Source organism: Sphaeramia orbicularis, chromosome 4 (genome assembly GCF_902148855.1).
Source record: "Sphaeramia orbicularis chromosome 4, fSphaOr1.1, whole genome shotgun sequence".
Taxonomy (NCBI): domain Eukaryota; kingdom Metazoa; phylum Chordata; class Actinopteri; order Kurtiformes; family Apogonidae; genus Sphaeramia; species Sphaeramia orbicularis.
Window position 1 is genome coordinate 59086818 of NC_043960.1, and position 25700 is coordinate 59112517.

The 25700-nt window shown below is 35.8% G+C and overlaps 3 protein-coding genes across 3 annotated transcripts in view; 2 read left to right on the forward strand and 1 right to left on the reverse strand.

Annotated features, from left to right (window-relative positions):
• The window catches only part of LOC115417667 (calcium/calmodulin-dependent protein kinase type IV), a 46633-nt gene extending 38679 nt beyond the window's left edge, over window positions 1-7954 (reverse strand). The window contains exon 1 of the mRNA XM_030131694.1: window positions 7364-7954. Within this exon, the coding sequence (XP_029987554.1) occupies window positions 7364-7470 (107 nt within the window). The 5' untranslated portion in view covers window positions 7471-7954. The remainder of the gene's footprint in view (window positions 1-7363) is intronic.
• A 3342-nt stretch (window positions 7955-11296) lies between these two features.
• On the forward strand, window positions 11297-24704 carry fam174c (family with sequence similarity 174 member C). The gene is made up of 3 exons (XM_030131707.1): window positions 11297-11774; window positions 16716-16838; window positions 22293-24704. The coding sequence occupies exons 1-3, from the start codon at window positions 11488-11490 to the stop codon at window positions 22294-22296; spliced, it is 414 nt and encodes a 137-aa protein (XP_029987567.1). The 5' UTR covers window positions 11297-11487; the 3' UTR covers window positions 22297-24704.
• LOC115417672 (sporozoite surface protein 2-like) lies at window positions 23826-25041 on the forward strand. Its single transcript, XM_030131699.1, has 2 exons — window positions 23826-24829; window positions 24893-25041. Exons 1-2 carry the CDS (start codon window positions 23863-23865, stop codon window positions 24940-24942), a joined length of 1017 nt encoding a protein of 338 aa, XP_029987559.1. The 5' UTR covers window positions 23826-23862; the 3' UTR covers window positions 24943-25041.
• The last annotated feature ends 659 nt before the right edge of the window (window positions 25042-25700 follow it).

The following is a 25700-nucleotide window of genomic DNA, read 5'->3' on the forward strand; positions in this document are numbered from 1 at the left end:
GTCCTTTTTATGGGGTTACACGCAGATTTTTGTATATATATAAAAAATAATCTAAAAAATATATAAAAATGTGTTTTATCTGAAAAATAGTTTCTCTTTTTTCTTTTAAACTTTATAGAACTTTTCAACATTTATAGACCTTTTAATTTAACAAGTAAAACATTTACAATTTCAAGTAATGTATGAACGAAAAAAGAGTTTCATGGTCTTCTGCAGACTCTAAATAAAGACACTGTCACTCTGTCTATCCCTCTCTCTCTCTCCCCCCCCCTCTCTCATCTCTTTCTCTCTCTCTCTCTCTCTCTCTCTCTCTTCTCCCTCTCTCTCTCCCTCCGTCTCTCATCTCTCTCCCTCTCTCTCTCCTTCTCTCTCTCATCTCTCTCTCCCTCTCTCATCTCTCTCTCATCGCTACTCTCTCTCTCTCGTTCGCTTCTCTCATCATCCATCTCTCTCTCATCCCTCTTCTCTCATCTCTCGCTCCCTCTCTCCCTATCTCTCATCTCCCCTCTCTCTCGCTCTCCTCCCTCTCTCTCTCTCTCTCCTTCTCTCTCTCTCCCTATCTTGCTCTCTCTCTTTTCTCCCTCTCTATCTCTCCCTCCTCTCTCATCTCTCCCTCTCTCTCTCTCTCTCTCCCTCTCTCGCATCTCTCCCTCGCTCCTCATCTCTCACTTCGCTCTCTCGCCCTCTCTCTACTCTCCTTCCTCTCTCCTCTCTCTTCCCTTCTCTCTCTCCCTCCCTCTATTCTCTCCTCTCTCTCTTCTCTCTCTCCCCCTCTCTCTCACTCTCCTCTTCTCTCTCTCTTCTCTCTCTCTCTCTCTTCTCTCCTTCCTCTCTCTCCCTCTCTCTCTCTCTATCTCTTCTCCTCTCTCCTTCCCCTCTCCCTCTCTCTCTCTCTCTCCCCCTCTCTCTCCTTCTCTCCCTCTCTCCCCTCTCTCTCTTCTCCCCCCCTCCCCTATCTCTCTCTCTCTCTCTCCCCCTCTCTCTCCCCCCCCCCCTCTCTCTCTCCCTCTCTCTCCCTCTTCTCTCTTTCTCCCTTTCTCTTTCTCTCCCTCTCTCTCCCTCCGTCTCTCATCTCTCTCCCTCTCTCTCTCTCTCCCTCTCTCTTCCCTCTCTCTCTCTCTCCTCTCTCTCTCTCTCTCCTCTCTCTCTCCCTCTCTCTCCCTCCGTCTCTCATCTCTCTCCCTCTCTCCCTCTCTCTCCCTCTCTCTCTCCCTCTCTCTCTCTCCTCTTCCCTCTCTCTTCCTCTCTCTCTTCTCCCTCTCTCTTCTCTCCTCTCTCTCTCTCTCTCTCCCTCTCTCCCTCTCTCTCTCCCTCTCTCCCTCCCTCTCTCTCCTCTCTCTCCTCCCTCTCACTCTCTCCCTCTTCTCTCTCTCCCTCTCTCCTCCTCTCTCCTCCTCTCTCCACCTCTCTTTCTTCCTCTCTCTCCTCCTCTCTCCTCCTCTCCCTTCCTCTCTCTTCCTCTCCCTTCCTCTCTCTCCTCCTCTCCCCCCCCTCCTCCTCTCTCTCCTCTCTCCTCCTCTCTCTCCTCTTCTCTCTCTCCTCCTCTCTCCTCTCTCCCCTCCTCTCTCCTCCTCTCTCTTCCTCTCTCCTCCTCTCTCTCCTCCTCTCTCCACCTCTCTTTCTTCCTCTCTCTCCTCCTCTCTCCTCTTCTCCCTTCCCTCTCTCTCCTCCTCTCTCCACCTCTCTTTCTTCCTCTCTCTACTCCTCTCTCCTCCTCTCTCCTCCTCTCCCTTCCTCTCTCTTCCTCTCCCTTCCTCTCTCTCCTCCTCTCCCCCCCCCTCTCCTCCTCTCTCTTCCTCTCTCCCTCTCTCTCTCTCCTCCTCTCTCTCTCCTCCTCTCTCCTCTCTCCCCTCCTGCTCTCCTCTCTCCTCTTCCTCTCTCCTCTCTCTCTCCCCTCTCTTTCCCTCTCTCTCTCTCCCTCTCTCTCTCTCCTCTCCCCCCCCCCTCTTTCATAAAGCTGGATCAGATGTATAGATGGTTTAAAGTGTCCAAATGTGTCAAACATTTCTTATTTTTTATTCAAAAGACTAAACATGAGTTCAACATCCAAACGTACAAATGAATAAAAACTAAACTTATTTGACTTCGAAGTGTTTCCGCTGAGAACATGAACAAAACAAACCCCAAAGACAAACGTATGTTCAGATAAATTGAATCATCCTGATCTGAAGTTGGATCAGATTTAATTCAACTCTGACTGTTTGAATGTGGCTCTGAACAGATGACGGCTGGGCCTCTGTTCGCTTTTCACTGACCGACGCCAAATTAAACTGATTTCATCCAAAAACACAAGTTGAGCTGCAGTTTTTCCTTTGGTTCTGTTCGTCGTCCACAGTCGGATGGACTGAACTGGACTCATTTTACAGCAACAACCGAGGAAATACACAGAAATCTGACCCATTTATTATTTCTTCTGTTTTTAGAGAAACGTGTCATTAAATAAATACCATCGAACTTTTCTCCAGTGATTTTGATTCTAAATGATCGGACTTAATGAGTGTCAGTGTTTTTACGTTTATACATTAAAGCGTTTAATGACCGGGGCTGTGGATCGGCAACAATCTGCTGACACAATACAGATTACAATACCATATATCACGATATATCATGATACTGTTTTAAAAAAAAAGCTATTTTTTGTTTCTGGGTTTTTTTAAGATTTTTTCCTGGAAGAATTGAATTACACCAGGAATATGAACAAATACTAAACACATTTTTATTTGATCACAGCAGGATCTAATGTTATATCTATGGAAGTAAATCTGTGCCATCAGATTTTGAATTATAAAAGCTATTGAATTTCTCGCACTGAATTTTTTTTTTTTTTGCACTGAAATTAAGTATCTGAATTTTTTATCTCTGGATTCAATAAAATTCAATAAAAAAAATCAGATGCAAAAAATTCTGATGCAAAAAATTCAGATGGAAAACATTCAGATGCAAAATATTCAGAAGCAAAAAAATTCACATGCAAAAAAATCAGATGCAAAAAATTCAGATCACACATCTGCGCTGACCGTCTTCCTGCATCGGTGTCACATGACCAACCTAAAGTAACTCGATTGGCTGGCTGTTGGTTCAACTTGAGATAGAATTGATTGCTTATCCTTGGTGTCCCACATGTGTGATCCAAATTTTTTGCGTCTGAATGTTTTGCGTCAGAATTTTTTGCTTCTGAATTTTTTACTTCTGAATTTTTTGCGTCAGAATATTTTTATTTCTAAATTTATCAACATAGTTAAATTGAGAGAGAAAAAATTCAGATACTTAATTTCAGCCCAAAAAAATTCAGTGCTAGAAATTCAGTGGCTTTTATAATTCAAACTCTGATGAAACACATTTACTTCGACTGATATCACAACATTTTTCTAATTCTCATTTCCAAATAAACTGACATCTGCCTCTCAGACAGAAAAAAGTCTTTTTAGGATGCTTCAAATAACCATTATTTAATAAAACAGAGTTAAATAATAATAAAAAAGATACAAAAAAACAAAAATGAACCTCCGCTATGTCTGCATTTGAATAAATACCTAAAATATCGATACAGTACTTTTTAATATCGATACAGTATCGTAAAACGAAATATTGTGATATATTGCAGAATCGATATTTTCTAACACCCCTATTAATGACTATGGTTGTGTATTGGCAAGAATCTGGCGATACGATTCAAATCACAATACTAGGATCACGATACAATATATCATGATATATCATGATACTGTTAAAAAGACAATTTTTTATTGGCTTTGTTTCTTTTTTTAATATATAGAAATATATATATATATATATATATATATATATATATATAAATAAATCTGCACAAATACTGAACACATTTTTATTTTATTTTAATTTTATATTCTATTAGTTCAGAACTAAACATCAGAACATTATTTTAGTTCAATCCCAACAAAGGAACGAACATTACTGAATAAAAGAGTGTTAAATAATAATAAATAAAATATTAAAAAAAACAAAAAAGAACCTCCACAATATCTGCATTTGAATAAATACCTAAAAATATTGATACAGTAATTTTTAATATCGATACAGTATCGTGAAATGAAATATCGCGATATATTGCAGAACTGATGTTTTCTTACAGCCCTAATAATGACGACTGTTTGTTTTCATTTGTCTAAATATTCCTGTTTCTCTTATTTCTATGTCCACTTGTAACAGAACCTTTTAGTTTTTAGTTTACGGCCGACAGGACGTAAGCTAACGTCGTCGTCTGTTACAAAAATTTCAATCGTCTTCTTCTCCCAAACTACAATTCCGATTGACTTCAAACTTGGTATACAGCTTCTGTATGATGATGTCAGCACAAGGGATTGAAATTATTTCGATCCAGATCTGATTCTGGATTTGGTGCCACTTTGAAAAATTTCCCCATTATAACAGATAGGAAGTGGATTGATCCAATAAATCAGTATCAATGATATGATTATTATTATGAATTTTTTACAGATCTGATTGGAATATGACCAAAACATGGGCTGTTTCTGTAATAGAATAAATACACAGAACTGGGGGAGAATAAATGACACCTGGATACATTTCCCAAAGCTTTGAATTTGGCCGCTAAGCGACAGGGCCATTGGTCCGATTTTCCTTTTTATGCGTTAAATAAACTGTATTTTCAGTTGAATTCTTACATTATTTTGAGTCCATCTGCGATATGACTCTACGCTTTAACCTGCAGGAGTTTGTGTTTCATGTTATTTGAGACAAAATTACACAAACTTTTTTTTATAACATGATCATTTATTCTGTTGTCTTTTTGGTTTATTTTATTCACATTCTCAATTAAAACACTTGAAAATATGTCAGTTTTTGTTGTTTTACTTCAGTTTATTCACATATTTTAACATCTATTAGTATTTTTATCATGATAATACTGTTGGATTTTCTATATATTTCAGTTTTTCTGTTGTTTTCGTCTTCTTTCATCACCTTCATTCAGTTTCTTCAACTTTAACTAAAAAAAAAATCAGCCTTTATGCTTTAAAAACATGACGATCTTACATTTATCAAGAAAATTTACTAAACAAGTTTTCATTTTGTTGAGTAAAAACTCAGAAAACAAGCAACTTAATAAAATAAATCATGAAATTAAATATTATAGATGTGCTTTTGTGTCTTTTACATATAATTTAAAACCACAAACAACCATATGTTTTCTTCAACTTTTGTAAAATTCAATTTATTGTCATATTTTTATTGTGATGAATATTTTTTATTGAGTCTGATTTTACAGATACTTTATCAAAACTTAACATTAGTGATGTTTTATGTCATTATGAGAAGAATATCATTATTTTTGGGGTTATTTTTAAGGCTGAAAACAGATTGAATGTTCAGTTTATTAATAGGAAACCTGAGCATGGCACACATTCAGTGTGGACGCAACAACTGATCAATTCTGATGTTATTTTCTGTTTAGTTTTATTGTTTTTGTCTCATTTTTCTCTTGTTTTCGGCATGTTTTCCGTCTGTATTAATAAACTGTGAACATCGTGGCCTGTCACAGTTATTACATAATCACTTTAATGCGTTTATTGGAGCTAAAACATCCTAATAGTTCTCATTCCGCTGCATAAAACTAGTTTTAATCTGACATTTCTGGACCGTTTTAAAGCCGTCATATGTGTTGATCTGACATTATCAGTGGTTAAACATTTAATTCAGTTTTTATGTTTGAGTCTAAAAGGTACAGAATAGGATTAGAGCCACTGGAAAAAAAAGGTCTAAGATATAATTTTTTTATTATTACTTTTCAGAATTTTGACATTAATCTACAAAATTTCTGATTTTTTCTCAGAATTTCTGACTTTTTTCCTCAAAATTTCTGACTTTAATCTCAGAATTTCTGACTTTTTTAGAATAATAATAATAATAATAATAATATAATAATAAAGGATAATAAATTTGGCTAAAATGAGGTAAAAATATTGAGTTTTTGGGGAATTAAACACTGAAAGTTATAGAGGAAACTTGTTCTGGTTCAATCAGGTTTTATTTAAACTGATAAAGGCGTGGTTCTGGACTTGTGCTGTTTTAGTCTAAAAGGGAAAAAAAAAAGGAGCAGTTTTTATTTATGTGATGATATTTTTTTTAATCAATAAATGTGCGTTCTTTAAATCTACTTTTAAATGGAAGAAAAGGAGGCGCAAAAGTAGAATGAAGTCATTAAAGATCATATTTGTTTCAAGTTTCATCAGCTTTTGCCAGAATACAACAACAACAACAATAATGATAATAATAATAACCCTCCGGTATCCCGTCCACCAAGGCCCTTACTAAGCACCAAGTGTGTCTTTTTAGCACGCTTGTGGAATAATGTCAAAAAAATTTTCATACAGTTTGTTTTTAATTCTTTTACACTTTTTTCTATTTCATCAACTTGAGCTGTAAATAAAAATACCAAATACTCAATAACTGTCACATTTTTTTAACCCTTTAAAAGCCGTGTTTGTAATGGAAACAAACCTTTTTTGGGGGGGATGCAAAAAAATACAAAAATACAAAAATACACACAAAAATATTTTTTTTTCAGTATACTACATAAACAGTGGATCACATATTATGAGATTTTTTCATCCTGGCATATGTCAGTGATTAACTCCAACATTGGTTAATTTGCATAATTATTTTTGGCGCTAGGTCAAATGTTCAAAAATACTAGCATCTGTCACCAAGTGTGCGTAAAATGCACACCTATAAATCAAACCATTAAATATTATATATTGATTTATTTTTCTGCTCTAATTTGATTTTATTTTTGTAAATCCAGGTCAGTCTTAATCATACAGATCAAATGTTAGAAATAGTGCGTTTTAGGCACACTGTGCAGACAGATGCTAGTCTGGTCATTTTCTTTTGTTTACAATGTGCACATTTGAGTTGGTGGACAGAATTTGAAAGATCATGTAAAAATGAACAACATTTGAATTCTAACCTTATTTAAATTGTGAAAAATAATATGAAGTTTTTTAACAGGAAGTGCAAAGTGTGCCTAAAAGATGCACCCGGATACCGGAGGGTTATTATTATTATTATTATTATTATTATTATTATTATTATTATTATTAATAATAATAATAATAATAATACATTTGGCTAAAATGAAGCAAAACTATTGAGTTTTTGGTGAATTAAACTAAAACAGAGGAAACTTGTTTTAGTTGAATCTGCTTTTCTAAAAGTGGACAGATCTGGTTCTGGTTCTGGTCTCTGATAAAACTCTATTTACTTCTGTTTGGTTTAGATCAACCACATCATCACGTGACACCACCCCCCCCCCCTCCCGGACCCCCACCTCCACCAGAACCCCCCCCCATAACCCGGTCCAGACCTGCCCAGTTCGGAGCTCAGGGTGTAGAACTCCTCCACGGTCCCGTCCCGCCTGGACCCGTCCACCCAGAACTCCACCGGCTCGGAACCAGGCCGGGACGTTGGCATGGCAACAGCAGCAGGACCACCACCAGTAGGACCAGAACTCCAGACCAGGACCAGGACCGGCGGTTCAGACCGGGTCAGATGTGACCCGATCAGAACCAGCGGGAGGCGGGTAATCCAGATCAGATCTGTAAATCCAGATTAGAGGATGTGGGGGGGGTGGGGGGGGTGATTCATGATCCTGATGGGCTCTAATCCAGACCAGGAGGAGCAGGATCCGACGCTCCCTCAAACTCTCAACCGGGACCGAATTTATTCCAATGACGTTAAAGGAAAAAAAAAACTCAGTGCTGCAGACCCAGATCCTGTCGGTTCCGCCTAGACCACCGGATCCGGTCTCACCAGGTCCAGATGTGTCGCAGCTTCCATGGGGCCTAGACCCCCACCCCCCAGTCCAGTCCAGGATCAGGTTCAGTCCATCGGGTTTAATCGTATTTCCGTGTTTTCACCGGCAGTGTCCGTCCGTCCGTCCGTCCGGGGAGCAGACGCACCGACACCGCTTACCGGGGCTTACCGGGGTTTACCGGGGCCCGGGCTGGGTTCGGAGCGGGGACGCAGACCCTGAAGCCCGGCTACTGGGGCCGTTCTGTGGGCGGAGGATGCGCGGGTGTCGGGTAGAGCTGCTCCAGATGTCCGCTGGATCTGCGGATGGAGACACCGACAACCGACAACCGGGATGAGACTGACGGTCCTGCTGTAATCCAACAGCCCCGCCCCTCTGACACAGCAACGGCCAATCACAGCCACGCACCGGAGCCCCGCAGCGCGCTGATTGGACGAGGCGGCTGTCAGTCACCGGAGCTGCATCAGCAACCTACATACAGAAATAAACCCCGAGATGAACGACATGAGGCTCAAAGGCAGAGGGAATTCAACCAGCAACCTCACAGACCACACGGCCCGGTCTGGAAGACTATTTATTTATTTATTATTATTATTATTATTATTATTATTATTATTATTATTATTATTATTATTAAATAAGGAAGCAAATAAAAAAATATAAAGAAGAATAAGAAGCAATATGATTAAAAAAGACCAGAGTAAATGCAGGTAAATCTAAGATCTATTAGTTGATATGGGATTAGTCCAAACCAGTATCAGATTAACAGTATTTTACTCACATATAGTTTAATACTGACCGAAACTTTTATTATAACACTCTTGAATATTCTACATGTTTCATTTTCTTGGGCTTTTTTTTCAACTTGTTAAATCTTTTTTGAATACTTTAAAATCACAAATGTCTGATTTCTTCAACTTTGTATACACACACACACACACACACACACACACACACAGTATATGCTATCTATGGAAGAGGATTAGGGCCACTGGAGAAAAAAATAAAATTAAGGTCCAATATATTTTTTTATTATTATTCTGGGAAAAAAGTCTGAATTCTGACTTTTTTTTATAATAATAAAAAAATATATTGGACCTTAATTTTATTTTTTTTTCCAGTGGCCCTAATCCTCTTATGTAACATTCTCATAAAACCTTGCTATGACTTTTCTGTTGGTATTTCACAGCTTTATTTTAACCCATAACGACCCAAACATCCACCGTCGACCAAAAACATCTGCTGATCTAAACTGTTGATCCTCTAATCCTATCAATCCATGTCAATAATTGGTGTCAAATACAGTTCTTCATCTTTTCATGGTCATCAGATATGACCATATTTGGACGTTCAGAGGCTCCGTAGTTACCGTGGAAACACCGTCATCTTCTCCAACATTGATTCCCCAGTCAAACCCATGGAGTTGGATCAGTGACAGTGGATGGACACACTGGGTTTATGTTCAGTTCATGATATGTTTTATTGAAAAGGTCACCTTTTCTTCAGTTTTCTGTGTTTCTGATCTAATAACCTTTGACTTTACTCGGAGCTTTAATGAACGTTTTCATGATCAGTGAATTAAATATAGGAAAATAGATGGTTTTCACTGGAAAAATGCAAAATTCAGAGGATAATATTATAATAAATGGTGATAAATCACTTAGGAAAGATTAAAGAGAGAGTAATTTTTATTTGGGAACTGACACAAAAGTAACTGGTTTAAAAAAAAAAAGAAAAAAAGATGCAAGAAATCAGAGCCTCATACTCTTCTGGGTCTCAGGAGGATACATGAAACAGAAGTCTGGATGTTTAAGTGCAGTTTTTACTGATACAAATCTGGCTGTTGCAGATCGTTTCAACCTTCATTTGGTTCCGTATTTTCATCTTTTTTAAATTTAAGGTTTTTTTGTGTCAAATGTGTTATGATGTGACAGAAATGTGGTATAATATTCAATATTCATGATGATGTATTTTATTGGTTCAAAATCACACAAGAAGTGATAAATGTGTTTGTGTTCCACTAGACTGATGGTGGTTTATATTTACAGCCACATTACAGAGAAGAACACAACTCTGAGATTAACAGCAGATTAGAACCACATGTCAAACAGAAATACATTCAAACACTTCTGGAATTCACAGGAACAGATCCACCACAGCACCCTCATGTGGACGAAGATGGAATAGCCTCAATTTAGGGAAAAAAAACAAAACAAAACACCAAGTTTATGAGAATTAAATATGAAGTCTGTATTCATGATGTGACTCATCAGAGTTTGGTTCATTGTAGCTTGGATTAAAAACAGGATGTAGACAGTGATGTGGTGGAATTTAACTAATGATACTGAGAAAAATCTGTTTCTACAACTGGTATTAAAAAAAGGTTCTAAAAGTTATAATAGTGACTTAATATCTGAAAATGAAGAGAAACTTTTTCAAAATAATAATGATTTAATATCTCAATAAATTCCAAGAATAATGATTTACTGCAACAAAATGGGAGACTTTTTCAGATAATTATTCAATACCTGAAAACTACTGACTCACAAATATCAAAATACTGAAATAATGTCTTAAAAACCTGAAAATAATGACGTATTTTATCAAAATCATTCATAAATATCTGAAAATGTTGATATTTTTGGTCGATATCTGAAAATTAGAACATTTGAAAATAAATAACCAATACATGAAACTATCCCATAATTTAAAAAAATGATTCTTTTTTTTTTTTAAATAGATAAATTCCCTGAATACTGACTTACATCTCAATACAATGACTGAACATGTTGAAATGAGATACATGAAAAAAGGATCGAAATATATTTAAGCACTGAGATTCTTCTCTAAAGATTAAATTAATATCTGAAAATACAAATATTTTTTAGATAATGACTTAATATGTCAAAATAATTGAAAAAATAATTACACAATATCTCAAACTGTTGAGAGATTTTCTCAAAATAATGGCCTTGTATCTGAAATAATGAAAGGGTATTTTATCTAAAAAACAATAATTTAGATATTTTCTCTAAACACTGAGTTAATGTCATGAAAAGGAGAATTGTGTTCAATAGGTGAATATAATGAAATAATTTGACAAGATAAGATGGATTTTTGTAAATAATGAGATAAATTCTCAATATTAGGGAAATATTAGAATGTGTAAATTTTGACTTTATCTTAACATAATGATGGAAATTTCACAATAATGACTTAATGTCATGAAGTATTAAGATACTTTCTCTGAAAATAAATAAATGGTCAAAACAATCACCTTTTGGTTCATAATAAAAATAATAATAATAATATGTTAAAACACAGACAAACCTGCTCAGATTCACTTACTTTTTCATTATTTAACTGAATAAATCCATCCTATACGTTTATAAAAAGAATAATCATTAATAAATCTGTTGATAAATCCTTTTTTTTTTTTTTTCCTGGACTGGACTTTGTTTCCGGTCTCGAGTCCACCTGAGAACCCGAAAGTCACGTGGTTTGCTGACGTCATCAGTGTATGGGTGGATGTGGACTTCCTGGTCCGGATCCACATCCTCACATCCGTCGGTGAAGTCCGGATTCCAGATACGGTTTTCAGACTCCCCGGTCTGTGTCGGTCCTTCGGCGGGTTTTCCTGTTTTTGTTTTTGTTTTTTCACACTTTTACGGATTAACATGTCACTTTTCGGAGTCGTGCTCGCGCTCCTTCTGTCCGCGTGCGGGAGTTTTGCGGCCGCGCCGGAAAACGTCACGCAGTCTGTGGTCCACGGACCCGCGGCCAGGAACTCCACGGCCCAACCCCCCGGGACCGTGTCCACCGGGACCCGGGCCGCTAACGGAACCGTCAAAGGCCTGGACAGGGGGGACTTCGGCGTGACCAGCTCCATGATGCAGCGCGCGCTCTACGTCCTGATCGGCATCACCGCAGTGGGGGTGCTCTACTTCCTGGTCCGGGCTGTTCGGTGAGTGGGTCCAGGGGGGACACCGGGTCCGGGTCCAGGTCCGGGTCTAACAGCCCACCGTTTAAAACACTTAAACAGGCTGAACCGGGTCAGACCGGGTCCAGGAGAACCTTTAGAAACTCCATTTACATCCACAAACTTCAGCCTATGGGGTTAGTTTGGGTCAAAAGTGACAAAACTGGCATTTCACTTTAGAAAATAATAATCTTAGTTATTTATGGGTAACTTTTTAAAGGAGGGGGGTATTTTTTATGTATTTACTTTTAATCAGTACTTTAGTATTTTTATCAGTATTTTATAGGGATGTAACGATTACCGGTATAATGATAAACCGCAGTAAAATTGCAGACGGTTAGTATTACCGTTTAAATTCTAATTCTCATGATAACTGTGTTTGATTACCGCACTTTTAGGAGAAAAAACCCTATGTAAAGATCTGCTTTTATGTCAAATATTTGAGTACAGTTTAAATTTTATGACAATTTTAATTTTCTATACCTAATATTTGGAACCAATATTCACTTTTAAAGTCTTTGAAAAGGTTTGTTGCGCATCTGTGTGTTATTTATGCAATAAATTATATACATTTTTCAAATCAGATTTTATATATTTTTGTGTGTTTTTTGTCCTTTTGTGTTGATATAGTAGGTTAAAGTGAAAAAAAATAATAGACAGATGATATACAGGGTGTCCCATAAGTCTCCATACATAGGAAAAATAAACGTTTCTTGACATAAACCATTTTTATTTATATAATATGCTCTATATGACTGCCATTTTGTCGGGAACACATTTCAATGCGCATTCTCCATTGCTGAAGAACTATAAAAAAGAAATATAAAGAAATACATGTTAGAACCATATGTATCATGTCTCCTATGTATGGAGGCTTATGGGACACCCTGTAGATGAAGTTGTGCTGAAAAAACAGATCCCAAACATGGGTATAGTAAACATTTGTTTATATAGTATATAAAGGCAAAATCAAAAGGACTGAAAAACGGACAAAATAGGCTCAGACCACAAAGGGTTAATATTTGAATGTTTCTGACACAGAAGGGACATTCTGCCAATTATTTTATTTATTTATTTATTTATTTATTTATTTTTCAAAATACAACTTGGTTAAATTATTTCAGTGTGTGTATTAGTACTTTTTGAACATTTTGAGCACAATTTCAATAATACTGTGATGATAATGATAACCGTGATAATTTTGGTCACAATAACAGTGATATGAAATGTTCATATTGTGACATCCCTAGTCTTTTATAGTATTTACTTAATGCCGCTGACATTCAGAGCCTGAGTACAGTGTTTCTTTTCTGTGTATTTTATATGATGAAATGACAAATAAATTTGAATCTGAAAAATATTAATGTGCATAAGGTCAAAATGTGTGCATATTATGCTGCGTTCAAGGCCACCCGTAACTCGTGTTTTTCCATCCTTCTACCGGTGTAAATGCACTGGAATGTCTGTCAAACCTGTGACTTCCACCTGTGAACTCGTTCTAGATCCATGTTCTCCCAGTTCCGAGTTCTGACTTCACATAGCAATGGTGCCCCCCCCCATGGATGTGGTGTTTATGCAGATTTTTTATTAAAACAAGGTATTGCTCTGACGTTATTTATCTGCAAATGTTCTGTATAATCAGCAGTTGCTCTAGTGTTAGCTAGTTTTCAGTCCAATGAGTGGAAGAATAAATTAATACAAATCCACATGTACAAATATTATGACCTGAAAGTTAAAACAACTTCTCTTGCCTTATGCGCCGTTTTTCCTCCTCTGTTTCCCTCAAATAAGCAAAGAACAAACACCTTTAGCGATAGAAATGACTATAAATGAACATAACGTACGGTCCACCATGTTGGTTTGTTTACATCTAGCTCCCACAATTCCTTGCGCTCAGGCAGTTTGGCGTGACTTGCCTGGAACGTTGCAAAGTCGTGAGTCATGGTGTGAAGTTGTAACTTACAGGCTCAAAAACCGGCCTGGAACGCAGCATTTGGTCAGTGTGTATCTTTTGGTAATTGGATTTTGACTTTTTTTTTTTTTTTTTTTTTACTTTGAGTTTAGTTTATTTCAGACACAAACATAATTCAAAACATAAGGGGAAAAAATAAAACAAAACAAAAAAAAAAAACAGAATAATAGAAAAAAGAACAAATATTGTGCCTGAAAGGGAGTAGGAAGAAGCCCTCGCTTATCCAGTCCCACCCCCCTTCTTTTCAGAAACAAAAGAAAAACTAGCGGTTCATTGATTTTCGTTTTAAAATAGATGCATTAAAATTGAATTTCAAGGGATTTTTCTTTGTCTCAACAAATAAACCAAAATTTAAAAAACGGATTGATTTTCGCTTTCTCTTTCTAATAACAAAAACGAAAGTTACTACCTAAAAGAAATGGAAAAACAGACCCAAAATGGCTGTTGTTTTTTTATTAATTTTCTGCAACCGGATGTTATCATTTTCAAGGAAATAGCGCTAATGCCTCAGTCTCAAAGATTCAGTTGATGGTCTCAAAGATGCTGTTTTTGTTCATTTTGTTGTTGTTTCTCTTATTCCACCTGTTTTTGAACGTAAAACACAGGAAAGCAAAACCACTGAAGAAAAGGAACACAAGCACACACTCACAGCAGCTTTAATGAACCTAAAACAGATGCACATTCACAGCAGCTCTTTTACCTGAAACACTGTCTCGGGGGTTAGAGGGTGAACTGGTTTTCGTGCCATGTGTTTCCTTGTTTCTCCATCCTGTGGTTGAAACCTCAGTCTTATCTGTAGACGTGTTGACACAGGAAACGGTGGTGGGTTTGTTTGTTTGTTGGATGTTTCTTCTCACCTTTTCAAGCCTCTGTTTGATTGGGCTTCCACAGAGGTTTTAACTTTAATTGGGTCACAGACTAATCCGGTCCCACTGCACCAGTTCTGAAAACTGTCTAAGACTTTATGCCACTGTTGCCAAAGCAGAGGCGTTTACAGAAAGTACGGATGTGGATTCTGACAACGGTGAATTCCCCTGAAACCAGGTCAAAGTCATTTGAGTTCAGGGGTCACAGAAGAAAAGTTGTACTTAGGGATGTAACGATACGAAAATTTCATATCACAGTTATTGAGACCAAAATTAGCACAGTTATCATTATTATCGCGATATTATTGAAACTGTGCTCAAAATGTTCAAAAAGTACTAATAATTTAAATAATAATAATTTAACCAAGTTGTATTAAACAAAAAAAAAACCAAATAAAATAATTGGCACAATGTCCCTTCTGTTGCAGAAACATTCAAATATTAACCCTTAGTGGTCTGAGTTTATTTTGTCTGTTTTTCAGTCCTTTTGATTTTGCCTTTATATACTATATAAACAAATGTTTACTATACCCATGTTTGGGATCTTTTCTTTTCAGCACAACTTCATCTATATCATCTGTCTATTATTTTTTCACTTTAACCTACTATATCAACACAAAAGGACAAAAAACACAAAAAAATACAAAATCCGATTTAAAAAATGTATATAATTTATTCCATAAATAACACACAGTTGCTTAATGAACCTTTTCAAAGACTTTAAAAGTGAATATTGGTTCCAAATATTAGGTATAGAAAATTAAAATTGTAATAAATTTAAACTATACTCAGATATTTGACATAAAAGCAGATCTTTACATCGGTGTTTTTTCCCCTAAAAGTGCGGTAATCAAACACAGTTATCATGAGAATTAGAATTTAAACGGTAATACTAACCGTCTGCAATTTTACCGCAGTTTATCATTATACCGGTAATCGTTACATCCCTAATTGTCATAATGTAATTGTTCTTTTTTCACATTAAACCAAGGAGAACATTTGAAGTTATTTTCATCATTTATAGAGTATTATGCGTTTATTTTGGTAGAGATCCCATCAGACCTCTGAACTAAAACCACTTCAACACCTTTAATGTTTAATGTGTCAGATTCATCCCATGGCAGAATTGGACCTTTTGGGGGTCCAGGTTTTGTCCCTGGGGCCATATGTTTGACACCCCTGCCTTAACCCGCCGGTATCCGGCTGCGCCTTTTAGGCACACTTTGCACTTGGTGTTCAAAAACTTCATATTATTTTTCACAATTTAAATAAGGTTAGAATTCAAATGTTGTTCATTTGTGCAGGATCTTTAAAATTCTGTCCACCAACTCAAATGTGCACATTGTAAACAAAAGAAAATGACCAGACTAGCATCTGTCTGCCAAGTGTGCATAAAACACACTATTTCTAACATTTGATCTGTATGATTAGGGCTGACCTGGATTTACAAAAATAAAATCAAATTAGAGCAGAAAAATAAATCAGTATATAATATTTAATGGTTTGATTTCTAGGTGTGCCATTTTGGCACACTTGGTGACAGATGCTAGTATTTTTGAACATTTGACCTAGCGCCAAAAATAATTATGCAAATTAACCAGTGTTGGAGTTAATCACTGACATATGCCAGGATGAAAAAATCAAATAATATGTGATCCACTTTTTATGGAGTATATTGGAAAAAAAAAATAATTTTTTTTGCATCCAAAAAAAATGGTTTGTTTACATTACAAACACAGTATTTAAAGGGTTAAAAAATGTGACAGTTATTGAGTATTTGGTATTTTTATTTACAGCTCAAGTTGATGAAATTAAAAAAAAGTGTAAAAGAATTAAAAATAAACTGTATGAAAATTTTTTTGACATTATTCCACAAGTGTGCTAAAAAGGCCCACTTGGTGCTTAGTAAGGGCCTTGGTGGATGGGATACCAGAGGGTTAAACGTAGATAAAAGTTATTTCCAAAGCACGTTAACCCCTCGCAGACCGGCCGATGTTTCGAGTACAGACAGTGGATGAAGGACAGGCTGTAAAAAAAACCTCCCATGATGCTCCTGTGATAAAAGGTCTGGTGTTTGTGTTTGTTCAGGCTGAAGAAACCCGTCCACAAGAAGAAGTACGGCCTGTTGTCCAACTACGACGAGACTCTGGACATGGACGGGGACGACAGCGAGGAGGACGACACACTGTACGAAGCCCGAAGCCTCCGAAGGTCAGAGGTCAAACACACGGCTCCGCTTTCAGAACCCAACATATGATCCTTTATCTACGAACCTCAGTTCATTCAACTCTGACTAGGGCTGTGTATTGGCAAGAATCTGGCGATACGATACAAATCACAATACGAGGACGACGATACAATATATCCCAATATATCATGATACTGTTAAAAAGGCAATTTTTTTGTTTGTTTCTTTTTTTTTTTACTTTTAATTCAGTTTATTTCAGACACAAACATAATACAAAACATAGGGAAAATAATAGAATAATAGAAAAAAGAATAAATGTGCCTGAAAGGGAGTAGGAAGAAGCCCACACTTATCCAGTCCCACCCCCCTTCTTTTCAAAAGCAAAAGAAAAACTAGTGGTTAATTGATTTTCGTTTTAAAATAGACAAATTAAAATTGAATTTCAAAGCGTTTTTCTTTTTCAGTGTCAAAACAAATAAACCAAATTTTAAAAAACGGATTGATTTTCATTTTCTCTTTCTTTTTTTTTTTTTAATTATCTTTTTATTGAACATTATAAAATAAATTCCACATACAGCTGGTACACAATGGCTGAGTTTTTTGTTTTTTCCATCTCTTTCCACTCTCCTCCAAATTTAATATATTTAAATTAATCATGACAATCAAAAAATAGAAAATATAGGACAAAAAATAAATAAATAAATAAAAATAAAATAAAAATAAATAAATAAATAAATACATATATATACATACACATACACACACACATATATATATATATATATATACACACATACATACACACATACACATACATATACACACATACACATACATACATACATATATAAAAACATCCTCATTCTTTGACTTTAAATCAAATTTGGGAATTACCATTCCTTTCCAAGTACAAAAATAAAATTGTGCCCGGGACTTCGTGGTTCTATACCTCCCACCATACATTTTGCCTGATTACACTAACAGGGTTTTACTATGTTACCAGTGCAGGGAATATATTAAACCAAAACAAATATACAAATATAATTAACAAGAAAAAACTAAACCTCTGTAGCTTGAACTAGGGTTTTGTTTTGTTTTTTTCCCACAATATACATCTCAGATAAAATCAGACCTAATTGGTTTTATGTACTCTAACCAGTTTTCCCATATTCTTTTAAATCTATCCACTTCCAGTCTCAGAGAAAAAGTTAGTTTTTCCATCACATAAATATTGTGTATTACCTCAACCCAGTCCTCAACCTTAGGTACCTCATTCTTCATCCATTTTCTGGTAATTGCTTTTTTTGCTTGCAATCAGCATTATTCTATAAATATGTTTGTCCCCAGATCTAGAAAAGTTTACGTCCAGTTTCCCCAGATATAGTACCTCAAATGTACATGGAAGGTCGACCTTCAGTACTTTTTCCATACAATTCTTAAGCTCCTGCCAGTAACTACCAATGAAAGGACAACTCCAGAATACATGGAAATGGTCAGCTTTATCAGCCCCACATAATCTCCAACACTTTGTGTCATGATACTTTGTCTGTGCTGGTGTTCTAAAGAGTCTTATGATGTTCTTCCACCCGTGTTCTCTCCATGATAATGAGCAAGTTGTTCTCCACTGCTGTTCATTTATCTCATCCCATTCATCCTCTGATATGACAATATTTGCCTCCCTCTCCCACCTCTTTTTTATATACACCGTGTCATTTCCCTTTAAGTCTTCCACTCCCTTATATAATTTTGAAATCAATTTATTTTTCAGTTTTGACTCATATGCTAAAGTAAACATTTTAATGAGTTCTAACCCCTTCCCCCTAGTGGTTCCCCTCATTGTTTGCTCTAAATAATGCCTTAATTGCACGTATCTGTATTGATCCAGATTCGTTAGACTATATTGGTCTTTTATCTCTTGAAAACTTTTAATCTCCTTCTTTCTTAAAAGCTCCCAGAGTATCGTAGGTCCTCTATCCCAGTTTTTAAAACTATTATCTGTTCTATTTGGTATGAATTCTGAGTCAAATCCAATCCATCTTAATAGTCTACTTTTTATTCTCAAGTCATTTTTCACAATTAATTCAAACCAAATCTTCAATGATACATCCAACCATGGGTTTGTCCCTTCTCTAATATGTTTTCTTAAGTCATTGTCCCCTATTATAGCCTGTATAGGAATTCCATCTGTTGTGCTGGCCTCAATTTCTTTCCATCTTGCTGAGTAGGAAGGGTCGTATATATTCAACAATGTTTTTATTTGTGCGGCTTGATAATAGCTCTTCAGGCAAGGAAGTGCTAGCCCTCCTTTGTTTTTAGGTAACTGCAGTGTTCTGTACCTGATCCTCGGTCTCCGCCCCTGCCAGATATATCTGGAGATCATTTTATCCCAGTCCCTGAATTCATTTTCTGTTACCTCCACTGGTAGACTCTGGAACAGGTACAGAAGCCTTGGCAGCACGTTCATTTTTATCACCTCCGCTCTTTGTGTAATGCTCATATAAGGTGTCAGATTCCATCTGCTAATGTCAGATTTAATTCTGTTGAGCAATGGATCGTAGTTGATGGATTTTAATTGTCTTAAGTCTTGAGGTAGGTTAACTCCCAAATATTTTATTGATTTTAAATCCCAACTGATCTTGTACTTGTCCCTAATCGCTTGGTTTTCATTTTCTCTTTCTAATAAAAAAGAAAGTTACTATCTGACTGAAGTGGAAAAACAGACCAAAAACGGCAGTTTTTTTTTTTTTTTTTCATTTTCTGCAACCGGATGTTGTCATTTTCAAGGAAAGAGCTCCAATGTTATTGAGGTCACGAAGATTCTTACTAACGATGGGTTTGTACGAATCTTCCAGTTTGTACAAAATCTGGACATCGTAGACATGCTCCTTCCACGAATGTCTATGAACTCCAGATTTCAACAACTAAAACTGCTAGACCCAAATTCAAATTTTTGTTGCTTGTTTTGTTTTTTTAACTTCATTTTTGTAAATTTTTTGCACATTTTTTAATTATTTATTATTTTGTAAATATTTTATTCATTTTTTGTTCATTTAGTTGTTTTTTTCTTTATTTGCCTACATTTTGTTTGGCTTTTTTTTCCAACTTTGTTCACTTTGTGGCTTATTTTGTTCATGTTACTTATTATTTTGTGTGTTTATTATTCTTTTTTGTTAATTTTATTCATGACTTTTGCTGTTTTTGTTAATTTAGTTGTTGTTTCTCTTATTCCACCTGTTTTTGACCCTAAAACACACAGTAAAGCAAAACCACTGAAGAACTTCGGATACGATACAATATATCACGATATATCATGATACTGTTAAAAAGACAATTTTTTGTTTGTTTCTTTTTTTTTAAATGATTTTTTCCTTGAAGAATTGAATTACACCAGAAATATGCCCAAATACTAAACACATTTTTATTTGATCCCAACAGAATCTAATGTTCTATCACAAAATGTTCAAACTGTATTCAAACTGAAATTCTGTTTTACAGACATTCCAGTTTCAGATCCTGTTCAGAACTAACATCAGAACAGTATTTTAGTTCAATCCCAACAAAGGAATTAACATTATTGAATAAAACAGTGATCAATAATAATAAATAAAATAGAAACAAAAAAGAAAAACAGAAATGAATGTTAAATCACGTCTAAAATTGCACTTTTTCTCGTTGGCTTTTAACCAATGAGTGACGTGATTCTTTATGTATACACACACACACACACACACACATATACATATATATATATATATATATATATATATATATATCAATTAATGCATATATATATTTTATGCTGTCTTTATCAGATTTTAATGTCTTTGTTGTTATGATGGTTGTATTTAGTTGTTCTTAGCCCGCTTTACACCCTGTGTTATCACTGTTTTTTTATTTACTTATTTAATCCCTTGTTTTATGTTTCGTGTACGGCACTGTGGTCAGCTGTAAAGTTCTTGAAGTGCATTATAAGTAAAGTTAGTATGACATGGTATGGTAACCTCCGCAATATCTGCATTTGAATAAATACCTAAAAATATCGATACAGTACTTTTTAATATTGATACAGTATTGTGAAATGAAATATCGCGATATATTGCAGAACCGATATTTTCTTACGGCCCTAATTCTGATGTTTATCTAAAGACAAAACACGGTCACATGACCACTGATTCCAGCGTTTTCCTCAGATTTCTGCATTAATTTTCACACATTTCTAGATTAAAACAGTATAAATCTGCTTTTCCACAGACATGATCACAGATTTACCCTCATGTTTCATCCATTACACTGATCTGAAGGATTTTATGTCACATGTAGCATCTTTTCAACATAATAGAGATAATATGTAGTGGTTCCTAATGTTCTTTGTTCTTATGTTATAAAAATGAAAAACAAAAAGAACGTCATGACACGTTGGCGAGTTGCGCTGCAACCAACGGTGAAGAAGCTTCTAACATGGTGGTTCTTATGCTCAGCTAATGATTTATTTGACTGAAAAAGTCACTTGTCACAGTTTTTTATGACTTGAACTTTATTTAGTTTTTCTTTTTTAAAATAAAAAAAGGTGAAAATAATAACAAAAAATAATAATAACTAGAAGCACTCGGAGAGCGCAGACCTCCGCCAAGGCTGATCAGTGGCCCCCCCCACCCCCGATCACCACCAAAATTTAATCATTTCTTCCTTATCCCATTTCCAACAAACCCTGAAAATTTCATCCCAATCTGTCCATAACTTTTTGAGTTATGTTGCACACTAACGGACAGACAGACAGACAGACAAACAAACAAACCCTGGCAAAAACAGAACCTCCTTGGCGGAGGTAATAATAATAAAAAATTAGGCCATACATGATATATGTTTCCACACCTTAAGCCAGTTATCAATGCCAGTACACTGAAGAGATGTGGATCATCTCAAACAAGACAAAACCTGAAATAATAATCAAAACGATGCCGACACTGCACATATACACGGTTGCATCATTCGTTACTTATCACTAAATCCAGTTCAGATTCTTCACTTGTCATAGTTTTGCTATAATAACCATTGTATTTACTTTAAAAATACAGGATTTACACTGAAAAAAATGTAACATGCAGAGGATTATATTATAAAAGGGAAGTGGACTCTGTGTGTTTTGGGTATCACACTAACTCTGTACACAGCTGACTGCTGCAGTTTGTCATATTTATGTATTTTTGGTCAATGAACAGACTAGTGAAAACGGTAAGTTGATCGGACCAATATTTTGGCAGACATTAGTAATTTTGGAATACAACAGCCTTACAATAGCCTGGCCTAGAATCATATTCTATTCTATTCTGTTTTGTTCTGTTCTGTTCATAATTTGGGAAAATGTGAATAAAATGAATCTAAAGACAAAAGAAGAACAAGTGTGAACCGTTCCTTTCAGACTCTGCTGTCGTCCACGTGTCTTTATCGATCGTCTTTTTGTTTTTGTCTCTGTTCAGATGAGTCCGGTCAGAGTTCCTCACCTGCTGCTGTTTACCAGGACGATCAGCTGATATTGATTATGGATCAGAAACGGAGTGGATCAATCAAAGCAGCAGGAGGAGTAGAAGGAGGAGGAGGAGGAAAGCGGTCGTCTGCTGAGTGTAAACGCCAAAGCTTCTCGCTGCTCATTCGCCTTTTATCCAGCTCTTAAGACGCCAAACCATTCCACTGCTGTGTATTCATTTTCTGTCGTTTTTTTTTGGGTTTTTTTCCTGTCGTCTTTTTCACTCTTGGCTGAACCTTACAATGAACCTCCACAGTCAGATTAGTATTCACTGAAAGACAGGAGACGGGGTTAGCATAGCTTAGCACAAAGACTGGGAGCGGAGGGAAACTGTTAGCATCCTGAAACAGACGACAGAGTCAGAAAATAAATCACAGAACAAGTTATTCTGCATAATTCAATGATGCTGCATTTGATATAATAGAAGAAATATTTTTGGATATATTTTCAAGTATTTGTAACATTTAATGAAACGGTGTGATGACATCCTGTTTGGATGGATTTTTTTTTTTTTTTTCGGACCAAATAATCGTTTGTTGAAGAAAAAAAAAATCAGCAGATGTTTGTCTGAAACGCACATCCTTTCACTTCAAATTGACTTGAACGTCTTACGGAAGCTGATCCGAAACTTAGCGAAAAGCTGCTGAGTTTGGTTTCCATGGCAACACAAATGCATTTATTTCCCTTGAGCACCTTCTCACCACCAGTGGCTACTTAAACGTCAAAGAAAAAGTCCTGAACTGCTGACAGGAAGTTGGAGTGAATGTTTTGAAGTTTTTTGTTTTTTTTTAAGACTTCCTCTTTCGTGCAATGACATTCCAGTGTAAAATCTGAGTGGGAGGAGCTTCCTGAGCCCTGTTATATTCCCTTTAAACGCCGTTAGAGACAGGAAGTCTTCAACAGATGATCAAATGATGCATTCAGCGCTGAAACTACTGAATAAATTTAAAAATACATTCAAAAACCAATATAAACGCTAGAGCTGAAATGATAAATCGATTAATTGCTTTGAATAGATTACAAAAACTCACAATTCAATTAATCGACCTGAATTGGTTAAAAAGAAATATTCTATTACAGTTTTCCTGAATTGAAGCTTCTTTGTGCGTCACAATAAGCGTCCGTGTGAAACACAACAGTGGAACCAATGTTTAACAGCAGAGAAATTAAGGAAACTAAGCTTTGATTCAGGAAGAATGTAACTGAATAAATGTTTTTAAATTAATTCGAGTCGATTAATCGTTTCAGTTCTAATAAACACTGAGAAGTGAACTACAGCTCCCATGATGCATTTCGCCAGCAAACATCCAATCACAGGAAAACAAAGCCTTAACGGTGGTGATTATGATCCTTAAAAAAAACACTTAAATTGTCGTTCAGACGTTAAAAATGAGACCGAAGAAGAAGAATGACCTTTAAGCTCCTCCCACTCTCTGGGCGACATGTTCCCACCATCCACTGGGGTCACCAGGGGGCGGGGCCTGTCGCTCTTAACAAGCCAATGATGAGCAAGTGTGGAGCTGATGACTGATAAAAGGACTCGGCCAATCAGACAGTCCCAGGAACGAGAGGCGGTCCCAGAGGAGGACGGAGATCGGGTGTCACAGGGACCAGAACCTTTAGGACCATCAGAACCTTTGGAACCATTAAAACCTTTAGGACCATCAGAACCTTTCGAACCATTAAAACCTTTAGGACCATCAGAACCTTTAGAACCATCAGAACCTTTAGGACCTTTAGAACCATCAGAACCTTTAGAACCATCAGAACCTTTAGGACCATCAGGACCTTTAGAACCATCAGAACCTTTAGAACCATCAGAACATTTGGGACCTTTAGAACCATCAGAACCTTTAGGACCATCAGAACATTTAGGACCTTTAGAACCATCAGAACCTTTAGAACCATCAGAACATTTAGGACCTTTAGAACCATCAGAACCTTTAGAACCATCAGAACATTTAGGACCTTTAGAACCATCAGAACCTTTAGGACCATCAGAACCTTTAGGACCTTTAGAACCATCAGAACCTTTAGAACCATCAGAACATTTAGGACCTTTAGAACCATCAGAACCTTTAGGACCTTTAGAACCATCAGAACCTTTAGAACCATCAGAACCTTTAGGACCTTTAGAACCATCAGAACCTTTAGAACCATCAGAACATTTGGGACCTTTAGAACCATCAGAACCTTTAGGACCATCAGAACATTTAGGACCTTTAGAACCATCAAAACCTTTAGAACCATCAGAACATTTAGGACCTTTAGAACCATCAGAACCTTTAGAACCATCAGAACCTTTAGAACCATCAGAACATTTAGGACCTTTAGAACCATCAGAACCTTTAGAACCATCAGAACATTTAGGACCTTTAGAACCATCAGAACCTTTAGGACCATCAGAACCTTTAGAACCATCAGAACATTTAGGACCTTTAGAACCATCAGAACCTTTAGAACCATCAGAACCTTTAGGACCATCAGAACATTTAGGACCTTTAGAACCATCAGAACCTTTAGAACCATCAGAACCTTTAGGACCATCAGAACCTTTAGGACCGTCAGAACCATCAGAACCAGAGGACGTTAGTGTTCAATGACACCGGATTCTTTGTCACTTTATGGAAAAAAACCAAATGTCTGAAATTTTACCTGAATTTGTATAAAATCAGTCAAATAAAGTGAATTTTTGTTTTTCATCCAGTGTTTGGTGACATTTACTATGAAACACGTTTTCTTCTGATTTTCTTAATTTTTTGTTTATTTTGGTGATTGTTCTTTTTGCTCGATGCTTTTAGTTAGATACATACTAGATTGTTTTTTGTTTTATTTTGTAATTTTATTAATTTATTCATTTTTGGTTGATTTATTTTGCAGTTTTTTGTTGGTTTTGTTATTTTTTGTGAATTGTTTTTATTTTGTTTTTTGTTTTTTTTAGATTTTGTTCATTTGTTGTTGGTCACTGTTTTTTGTTTTGCTTATTTTTGTGCAAATTTTTGTTCTTTTTTTATTTTGGTGATTATTTGTTCTTTTTGCTAGATGCATTTAGTTAGATACATACTAGATTGTTTTATTTTGTAATTTTATTAATTTGGTGGATTTATTTAGCAGTTTTTTTTGTTGGTTTTGTTATTTTTTGCAAATTGTTTTTATTTTGTTGATACACTTCTTTTTTTAGATTTTGTTGATGTCTTGTTGGTCGCTGTTTTTTGTTTATTTTCCTTATTGTGCAAATTTTTGTTTTTTTTTATTTTGGTGATTATTTGTTCTTTTTGCTAGATGCATTTAGTTAGATACATACTAGATTTTTTTTTTTTTTTGTAATTTTATTAATTTATTCACTTTTGGTTGATTTATT

Excerpts from the sequence above, each read along its gene's own strand:
- fam174c (XM_030131707.1), top strand. The coding sequence starts at position 11,488 with ATGTCACTTTTCGGAGTCGTGCTCGCGCTCCTTCTGTCCGCGTGCGGG. Across the intron at positions 11,775-16,715 it reads TTCCTGGTCCGGGCTGTTCG|GCTGAAGAAACCCGTCCACA; the intron begins GTGAGTGGGTCC and ends GTGTTTGTTCAG.
- LOC115417672 (XM_030131699.1), top strand. The coding sequence starts at position 23,863 with ATGACTGATAAAAGGACTCGGCCAATCAGACAGTCCCAGGAACGAGAG. Across the intron at positions 24,830-24,892 it reads ACCTTTAGGACCATCAGAAC|CTTTAGGACCGTCAGAACCA; the intron begins ATTTAGGACCTT and ends GACCATCAGAAC.